The 9,873-nt window shown below is 40.1% G+C and overlaps 1 protein-coding gene across 3 annotated transcripts in view; it reads left to right on the top strand.

The window, feature by feature from the left end:
- Positions 1 to 60: 60 nt before the first annotated feature.
- Positions 61 to 9,873, top strand: part of SHQ1 (SHQ1, H/ACA ribonucleoprotein assembly factor) — a 39,658-nt gene continuing 29,845 nt past the window's right edge. The window contains exons 1-7 of one of the 3 annotated variants that reach the window (XM_010390246.3): positions 61 to 96; positions 2,212 to 2,394; positions 2,851 to 2,915; positions 3,365 to 3,487; positions 4,260 to 4,408; positions 5,096 to 5,208; positions 7,106 to 7,233. In XM_010390246.3, the coding sequence (XP_010388548.1) occupies positions 2,252 to 2,394; positions 2,851 to 2,915; positions 3,365 to 3,487; positions 4,260 to 4,408; positions 5,096 to 5,208; positions 7,106 to 7,233 (721 nt within the window). In that variant the 5' untranslated portion in view covers positions 61 to 96; positions 2,212 to 2,251. Of the gene's footprint in view, positions 97 to 190; positions 356 to 2,211; positions 2,395 to 2,850; positions 2,916 to 3,364; positions 3,488 to 4,259; positions 4,409 to 5,095; positions 5,209 to 7,105; positions 7,234 to 9,873 lie in introns of those variants that run through there. The other 2 variants (XM_010390248.3, XM_019280297.3) reach the window with 2 other exon arrangements.

The following is a 9,873-nucleotide window of genomic DNA, read 5'->3' as shown; positions in this document are numbered from 1 at the left end:
CTGAGGGGAGGCGGCCATAGGGGGCGGGCCCGTCCCCACTGCGCAGGCGCAGCTCGCCCCCGGTGCGGGCGGGCGCGGGAAGCGGCGGCGTGGGGGGTGAGTGAGTGAGTGAGCGAGCGGCGCGGGCGGGCACGGTGGCGGCTGTTCCCGGCGCTGTTTCCGGGATTCTCCCGCTCGCAGCCGCCTCCCCCGAGGGCTCTGTTCCCTTGGGGGGCCCTCAGGGGGGTGGCTGGGGGGGGGGACGGCCGGAGGTCGGCGCGTGGCCCGGTGTGACGGCAGCGGAGGGAGGCTGTGTCCAGTTCTGGGCTCCTCAACGCAGGAAAGACAAGGAGAGGGTCCAGCGGAGGGAACAAAGGTGATGAGGGGTCTGGAGCGTCTCTCTGATGAGGAGAGACCCCTCACGATGAGGGAGCTGGGCCTGGTTAGGCTGGAGAAGAGAAGATTGAGAGGGGATCTCATTAATGTGCATAAATATTGGCAAGGGGTGTCAGAGGACTGGCCAGACCCTTTTCAGTGATGTTCAGCGATAGGACGAGGAGCACTGGCCGTAAAATGAAACCCAGAAAGTTCTGCCTCAACATGAGGAAGAACTTTTTTCCGTGCAGAGTGGCGGAGCACTGAGCAGGCGGCCCGGGGAGTCGTGGAGCCTCCCTCTGTGAGGACATTCCTGTGTCACCTGCTCCAGGTCACCCTGCCTTGGCCGGGGTTGGACTGGAGGATTCCCCGGGACCCTCCCCGTCCCAGCGATTCTGTGTTTTAACGCTGAGCCTCTCATGCACCATCCCTGTCCCTGCCAGCCGCTCCCGGTCCTGCTCCTTCTGCATTCCCCTAATGCGCAGCTCTGTCCGCACAGGAAAGGCTGGGAAGCGTGTTTATTTGGGATACCTGGGGTTTGAATGTTGTATCTCAGTGGTTCCTCGGCTGTGAGATACCAGGGATTTGTGTGGGACCCCCCAGAGGTGTTTGGGGTGATTAATTTGGGCCGGGGATGCTCCAAGTGCAGCAGGAGCACACGGCAGTGAGAGCTTTGGGGAAAATAAAAATGCAGGCTGGCAAGTCATCCCTGAAGGCTCCAAATGAGCTATTGGAGTTTTGCTACCTCTTACCCCAGCTTGTGTTGAGAAAAGAAGAAAGTCCACAGGAAAGCACATCAGGTGTGCAGGTGTTCTACAGGCCAGGTGTTTCCTATTTAGTTACAAGTCAGTGAAACACGTGGCAGCTTCTCAGCCTGGAAAGGGTGGGAATGTTGCCCCTGGAATACATGATATGGTGAAATGGGGAGTTCTGATTTTTTTCATACTTGCTAAACAAGGCTGAATACCCATATGAGAAAAAGGGTGATCTGTTAATTTAGGCTTGTTAATAGTTAATGGTTTCTGGCTGTTCATGAAATTGTCAGAATGGGGGTAAGTTCAGTAAAGATAACTGAAAGTTAGTGAAAAGTAGCTCTTTTCCAGGTAATAGTTCTATTCTGTGTTTTTTGGTTAAAAATATTTTTGTTTTGAAAAGTTAAGTTTCAAAACTGTGTGACCATTTGTAAAGACATCCCCCAAAGCAACGAAAACCCCAGTCCTTGACTGGGCTCTAAATTAAACCTGAGATAAGAAGCTATTGAGGGGTCAGACAATTGTACATGAGGTGAATAGTAGTGTGTAAATTCCTTCTGTCATGCTAATTATGTACATATGCCAATGTATATACATACATGGGGTTCTGAGGGATGTTATTCTAAACTGTCCTTAAATTTGTTGCCCTTATTCTGGCTAATATGTGTGTGAATTATAAAAAACAGCTCTATTTTTGTAAGTATTACTGGGTTTTAGTATTTCTTAATAGTGATTTGTATTCAGTTCACTAAAGAATTTTAGAGACCTAAGGTCTGCTATGTGTGAAATTATAAATAACAAAAAAAAAAGATGGAAAGTTTTAGGACTGAATTTTAGTGTGGTTTTCATGTGGAATGTAACAGGTGCTTTCCTGTACTCCAGCTTTACAATCAGTTGTTTCATTAAGGTGCAGAGAGGTGGTACCTTCACATTCTTGATGACACTTTGATGTTGTTGGTGTTGTCATGAGTTTTCAGCTTGACCATGTGGGAGATAATTTTGTGGGAATCTGAAATGTTCTCACAGGATTTTGAAGAGACGCCACTCACTCTTATAAATTGGAACCTACAGTAATCTTTTTTTCTTTCTTTTCCTGTTTCTGTAGGGCCCGACAATTGGTGTTTGCTTTTCCTGCTGGATTCATCATGATTACTCCAGCTTTTGAACTGACCCAGGATCCGGATTTTCTTACTATAAAAATCAGAGTGCCTTATGCCAGAGCTTCAGAGTTTGACATTTATTTTGAGGGGGAAGATTTCAAATTTTATGCTAAGCCATACTTCCTCAGGCAAGTAGTGGAAAAATTTTTCAAAAATTGACCTTCATACTAGGAAATGAACTTAATTTTGGTCCCTTCAGAGTGTTCTTCATCTGCACCTTTTATTCTGTTGACTACAGACAGCGCAGTTCATGCGAAGATTTGAGGTTTTTTGGATCTGGCCTCTTTGTTCCTAGGCATTAAATCATGTTAAAGGGAGTTGAAAGAAATGCTCTTCTAAATTTACTGTACAATGGCTTTTTAATTGTAAGTGGCCAGACAACTCTCTGGGTGTAAATTCTGTAGAGCATGTCTTTTCCTGGGAGGAATTCAGGGGGATTGAAGTGCATGGATTCCATTACTGTGAAAAAGTGTCACGTAGTTAAGGCCTTTGTGCTGCTTTTGGAATGTGCCTTACATTTTTATAGGCTGAGACATTAACTTGCAGAATTAGTCAGAGTGAGGCATGTCATTTTTTGCCTGCAGATTGACACTTCCTGGAAGAATTGTAGAGGATGGCAGAGAAAAAGCATCTTATAATGCAGATGAAGGTATTGGTTGATGTATTGGTATCTGTGTCACAGAAAATGTTGCTATTTCCAGTAATTTATACTTAAAAGCAATAAAGCAGTAAATTTGTTGCTTGCAGAACTTTTATTGCATGACTTAAGACAATAATGAGATCAGTGAATGTAGCTTCTGTGGAATGTTTGGTAGAAGGATTAAAAATTAAATAAAGCTTGTATTCTTCTGTTGGTTTGTGTTTATACAGTGTATGTCAGGAGACTCTAAGTAGTTAAATATTCTCTTTCGTGTTTTGTCATTAAAATCTTGAATTGTTATGAAATAAGGTTAAAAACATGCACAGGGATCAATGCGTAATAGAACACTACCTGCAAGTGTCCTACTTCCTCTGAGCCTTTCTCATTGGAGGAAAAAGGCATGTTTTTGTTTGTCTTGAATATCTTAATGCAATAATTACATTCTGACTTTTTTTAAGGTACTTTTACAATTCAGTTACCCAAGGAGAATCCTGGCCAATATTTTGAGGGGCTGGACATGCTGACATCTCTTCTAGCACCAAAGAAATCAAGATCAGCGAAACCTTTGGTAGAAGAGATGGGTATGACAAAATCAATCTTGTTTATGCAAGATGATACATGTGTGTAATGAAACAGTTATAGACCTGTAGAGTGATGTATGTAGAAAAGTACAATGTTTCTATTACTGACCAGTCCAAGGTATGAGAAAGGTGTGAATAAATCAAAGTATGGATAAGAGTGGAAATAAATATGTAGTAGATGATATGTATATCAACTTTATAGGTTTAGTTATTTTTAAATTTTTCCAAAATGTGCTTTAAAAATATGCTAATGCTCTGTAGGTCTTTGTACCCCTCTAGTGGCTGTAGAACACACACACAGTTGAATCTTCTACTTTCTACAAACTACAACTGGACTTTTAGCTCAAATGAGAAGCTAATTAATACCACAGATTCTAGTGCAGGTCTTGCTTAACACCAGTATTTAACAGACAAAAATGTTTGGGTATCTCTGTTTAATTTTTTAATACTTGCCTTAAATTATTGATAACATCACTTAGGTTCTGTCAGGGTTCTCCTAGCATCAAATGCTGATCTAGTTGAAATCAGTGGAACAGGTATTTCGGTCTGAGGGAGTGCACTTAAAATTTAGTGTTCCTGATGTTCATTTTTGAAAACTGGGGAGTTTGAAGCAGGACCTGTGGGTTACAGATCTGTATGACCCAGTGTTGAGTAAAATTTCTTAAGAGATGGAGTAAAATGAGGGAGGTTTATTGTGCTACCAGTTTTACCTTTCTAGGAAATAATATATATTTTTTTGTGTAATAATTTTCTTTCTCTGACCATGGCATAGCTACAGCTGCTTCTGCTGAGCTATCTGAGGACAATGAGGAAGAATTTGACTGGGAAGTGGAACAGATTCCTTATGAAGAAAGCACTCCACCACTGCAGCACCCCTATGGATTTGGGAATTTGCGCTCAGGGGTGTTCCAGAGGCTGCAGGTAGATGCATTTTTGTCTTTTCCTGTCTTAAAAGTCCCGGGTAGGCTTCCTGGCTCACAAGACAACTTTTGAAAAGTGCAACTCAGTTATGTGACTCTAACTCATTATTGTATGAACGGTAGTAGTCACAGGTTTTGGAGCAGGATTGCTGTTTATGGGGAAGGTATTTACATTCTATTAGGACATACATGTTGGTTTATTGCCATGAAATTTGTGAAGAAATACATTTCCCATCAGCATTAATGGGATGGGAAATAACTACTTAATGATGTTTAAAAGGGCACTGCAATTGCCTCTTAATTAATGTACAGCCACTTCGGAGAGTGAGAGTATTCTCAAAAGTCACAAGAATGGTGTTTGATTCTTGTCTTTGTTGGGGTTCTGTGCCTTTGTTAAACATTGCAAATTTATCTTAATACAAAATAACCTCCCTGCCTTATGATAAAATGGTCTGAATAGACTTGATAATATCATGAATTCTAAGGAGCTTCAAATAATTGCATTTCCTTGGAATTTTGATGTTTTATTTGCACAACGGAGCCTGAATTTGGAAGACTTGAAAGGGAGGTTGAAGCTTTTCTAGGGATTTCAGTGCAATAGTGATAAGCGTCCTTCTTAAATTCTTACTAAATAAATCTTGTGTGTCATACTAGTGGCTTGGTCCTATAATTTTGTTCCCATTTGCAGGATGAGCTCAGTGATGTCATTGACATTAAGGATCCAGACCAAACTCCTGCAGAGGAACGTAGGAGGAAACGTTTGGCGGCTGAGGCTGCCAAGTTTGAGCCTGATCATTACCTGTGAGTACTGATTGACTTCATCTGGCCAAGTACCTCTGAAACACATTCCCTTTTCCTTTTTACAAATGATTGGATTTAAGATCACTTTTGGAAAGAATAGCTTTACTTTTGGGCTGGTTTAGTCTCATGGGAGCAGGCTATAATGGGTGTTCTTAGTGTGACACTGACACAGAGCATTGCTCATCTGTTTTGGGGTTACTCAAGTGTTTAATTACTGCTTAAGTCTGTGTGCAAAGGGGGGCTGCTGTCAGCTGTTTGCAGAGCATTGTTTCATAGTTAATGTCTTCAGCAGCTGAGCAGCCACTCCCTGCCAGCATTTTGGGTTGACAAAGTCAGAACTTTGTTTTCCTGTTGTGAAACAAGGACTAATGAGCCATCCTGGTCTAGGAGGAGAGAATTTGAGTTTTGAAGTTACAAAGATTTTTGTCTTGGCCACTTTGTTTTTTGCCTTCGCCACATGTAACCTGTTTTAGAGCAGAATGAGGAAAACGTCCAAGACTTTGTGTTTCTTTTGTGCTTCATTCCATGTGGTGAGGTGAAAATGATTCTTTATGCCTTTCAGGTTGGAGTATTTCAGGTCAAATTAGATTCAGATAAGTAAAATAAATGAAAGCCATGAGATTAGTAATGTAGATTGATTCCTGCAAGATGGGTTTGGTGGGAGAAGAGGGTAGTCCCCAATAGGGAGAATTTGCACTGTGGTGTGTTTTGTTGGGGACAGGAAGGCTTAACCTATTTTGAGTTTTTCAGAAAGTAGCTTTGCAAACCTGGAATTTTTCCTCAGTTGGATGTTTCAGAGGCAGCCTCATGTCTTCCTGTAACACAGAAAACAGAAGAGCTTTCTTGAACTACATTTCACTAGAACTGAAGTAGTTCCTAACCTCTAATGGGATGCAAATTGCAGTAATTTTAAGTTTCCATTTTAGACTCTGTGTTCTGGCCTGGTAGAGCTACACTATTTAGTTTAATGGCTCTGTCTTGGTTGTTTCAGAACAGATGATACCAGCCTTTCTTCAACAAAAATTGTTTCATGAGGAGAACTGAAGCTCTGGTAGAAATGGGGGCAAGCAACTGTTCTGGTGGCTTTGAAGAAAATGTACCCTAGCTGATATCTCTAAGTTGCTTTGACATTGAAGGGAGGCAACAAAAAAATCTGTCAGTGTAAGAGTGAAGCAAATTGCATTCTGTGTTCAGGTTTTGTGTGGTGGTTAAGAAGGTATTAAGAAATTTCCTGGTGGTTTTTATTTTTTTCAATTCTCAGTAGTTATACCATTGTTTGGCTTGAAGAACAAACTCAAATGGTAAGAGGAGGCTTAGGATAAATCCTCCCAGAATTATTAGATTGAAATTTTTACCACAGTGGCTTTGTGCTGAGATGGATGTGATCTCTCTTCCAGAATTCATGTACAACTCTCCTTTTTCCACCTTGCTGCCACATGTCCTTGCTTACCTTAAAGTCCATCCCCATCCAGGCTTCTCCTTCACCCTTCAGCTGCACAACTTCCTCCCCACAAATTCCCTGGGTCTTAAGCAGGAGAGCTACTCAGTAAAATCATGTGATTTGTGTGAGAAGCCTTTGGAGTGTTATTCTTTAGCTACATTCAGAATAAATGGGGTTGGTTCAGTTTCATGTGATGCTGCAAGCTCATCAGTTTCCTGAGCTTCTGGGTGGCTCAGGGAAGGTGGAGGAAGTAAGGAGGGAATACTGAAAGATAGAGAATATTGGGGGTTTTTTTTAATAATTATTATTCTCTGCTTTAAAGTCAAAGAACATATTTCTAACATGGAAAATAACCTGGAGCCAAGTGAGATGTATTTTATGGATATGTTAATATGTATCCACATATAATATGAATTAAAATAAATAGCATATGAAAGTTCTTTTTATTTTTCCTAGAGCTGATTTTTTTGAAGATGAAGCTATTAAGCATCTTTTAAAGTACAAACCCTGGTGGATTGATGCTCATAAAAAGATGACAGCCTTGCAGGGAGAAAGTCATCAGGAACATGACAGTCCTGCATTTGGTGAGAATATACATATATATGCATATATATACACACACATCTGCTGCTTGAATGATAATTGCTGTGGTGCCATGTTACAGGTTATTGTTCTTAAAGGAAATGTATTACTCTACTACATTTATTATTTATTACTTTATTACATTACTTTATGGATCTCAGAGACTTCTCAAAGAAAACTCTTTGTGTCCATTTAGAAACCTAAAGGCATGTTTCCAGGGTGAGTCAGTGACCTTGTTAGGAGCACTCTTAACAGATAACTGAGGCTGCCTCCCTGCACACAGTGATTGCAGAGAGCACTACAAGTTACCATTGTGCATTTTCTTCTATTGTTCTTTGTTCATTTCCTATGTAGTATGAAAATCTGATATTACTAAAGTAGATGATGATAATCCCTTCACCAGAGGTTCTCAGTACACTGATAATACTTGCACTTCCACATTTTCTCTGGGAGAACAATAGAATTTGGGTAGATGTTGTGTATTTTACTGTGAATGTAATCTGATCTTCATTCCTGGTCTCTTTTCAGCCTCTGAAGCCAAAATTGTTAATTATGTCCATCATAAACACTTGATTTAAAAAGCACTGGACAAAGGTACAAGAGGCTTGAAAACACAATAGCGAGGGGTTCCTTTGTTTGTTTTTATCCATTCACTCCTTCGTAAATGAAACACTGCTCTGTTTGCTTGGTTGAGGAATATAATTAAAGTGAAGAGCTGCTGGATGATTTTATTGATAAGGAGTGTTTCTCTTCCAAATTGAGGTAGTGAGGAAAAACATGTATATTGTTGGGTCTTAGAGGCACCAACAAACTCCTCAAAAGCCTGGCAAGCCTGCTAATGAAAATTACACAGAAAAAGGATCATCTTTTCTCCAAACCATTTCTTATAACATATTAAATAAGAATGATCCAAAAAATGTCACTTTTGTGGGGCTGAGTGGAGAGGCTCATGCAGCTTTTTGAATCTTGAAGAAATTTAAGTAACATAAGAGGCAATCTGGAGTTTGGTGATGTTAATGGCAACAACCCACCCTTTCCCTTGGAAAGACCTCAGTTTTGGTAACAGCTGTGCTATTTGAATAAGTGACTGAAATCAGTGGAGGTTCCTAAACCTGAGTGAGCTGTGGTGAAGGAAACCACCATGAGAGGGAGTGCAGGTTCTACTTGAAGGTCTCCTGTGAATGGGAATACAGAAGGGCAGGATGTGGCTCCAGGCTGTTCCACCTGGAATCTGATCATCAGCAGGATGCATCCCCTGTGGTTTTATATTGCTTTATCCAGCCAAAGGAATGGTGCAGTTAATCAGGAATTCCTGTCTGTCCCGTGTGAAGGAAGGATTTGTTCTTGATTAAAGATGTGCTGCTCCTCAAGTTAAACATGTAAAAGTGACTTTAGGGTGGGAAAGACACCTAAAAATCAGCAGATTCTTTAAAAGTTTATTTTCTTATTCAGAAACACTGAATGAATGGAATTATTTTTTTTCTTCCTTTTCCTGACTTACATTTATGTCTTTTCAGTTGTTATCTTCATTGGTTTCTTAGAGCCAAAAACTTGATTACTTTTGTCTTTATAATGTCTTTGGCTGCAAGGAGCAATTAGAAGTACAGATGGCCTTTTTTATTTTTTGCATGACATTGCAATTAACTGAAGATTTTCTTTGGTTGATTGCTGCTCTTATATTTATCCCTGGTTATTTTCTCTTTTGTTTTTACATCATCAGGTGCTTCTAATGTCTCATTACCAAATTTTTTCTCTTTTTGGTTCATCTCATTAACATTTAGAGTTTTCATCTCTCTTCTGTCCTTACTTTGAATCTATTTTTATTTGACCTTTTTACTTTTTCTCCAGCTTGTGTGCATAGTTTGTGTATATTGCCTTTTTAAAAAATCTTTTCTTATCCTAAGTGTCTCTTCTTTCTTTTGTCCTTTTTGTACATCTCACTGTGCATTCTTTTCCAGCCCTTTTTGTTCACACTTAAAATGTCTTAATTCAAGTCAAGTAATACTCCATAAAGCCTTACTAATTACACAGCCTTTCCCATGAGGGGATAAAATTTTTGGAAACCTTGCCTTCTGCTGCTGCTGAAGTTTACATGAGTATCTTGCTTCTACAGATTCCAGATGAAAGGGTTTGTATTTTCTAACAGTCACATTCAGCTTTGGTTAAAAGTTCATTTTTATTCTACTTCCAATTGCACAACTGTAAAAAACTCCTCTTTAGGCAACACAATAATCTTCAAAGGCTCAGGCTGACATATGTATTTAATCTAACATTTATATGCTCCAAGGATATCTTATTTTGTTCGGGGTAACCTCTCATGCTTTCAGTGACTGTTTTCTTTCTCATTTCTTTATAGAAAGAGAAGCAATTTCCTTTTAAAGTTCCACCTTTCAGTAAGGCTCAGCTCAAATGTATGCCATTACTGCTAGATTCATAAGTTTAAGATGGATTACTTTTCTTTTTTTATCAAATTTCTGCAATTGTGCTGTCTACCTGCTTTGCTCAGTTTTCAGGGCTTTGCATCATGTGTTCCTTCCTGGCACTGCTCTACTGCAGAGCAGGTTTTTGTTACATGAGGAAATTCTGCATTTTATTCATGCAAAACTCTTAATGATCAGTCTCCACTATAAAGTATCTCACGT

Source organism: Corvus cornix, chromosome 12 (genome assembly GCF_000738735.6).
Source record: "Corvus cornix cornix isolate S_Up_H32 chromosome 12, ASM73873v5, whole genome shotgun sequence".
NCBI classification, from domain to species: Eukaryota; Metazoa; Chordata; class Aves; order Passeriformes; family Corvidae; genus Corvus; species Corvus cornix.
The sequence above is the reverse complement of the archived record's forward strand: the minus strand, read 5'-3'. Positions and strand labels throughout refer to the sequence as shown.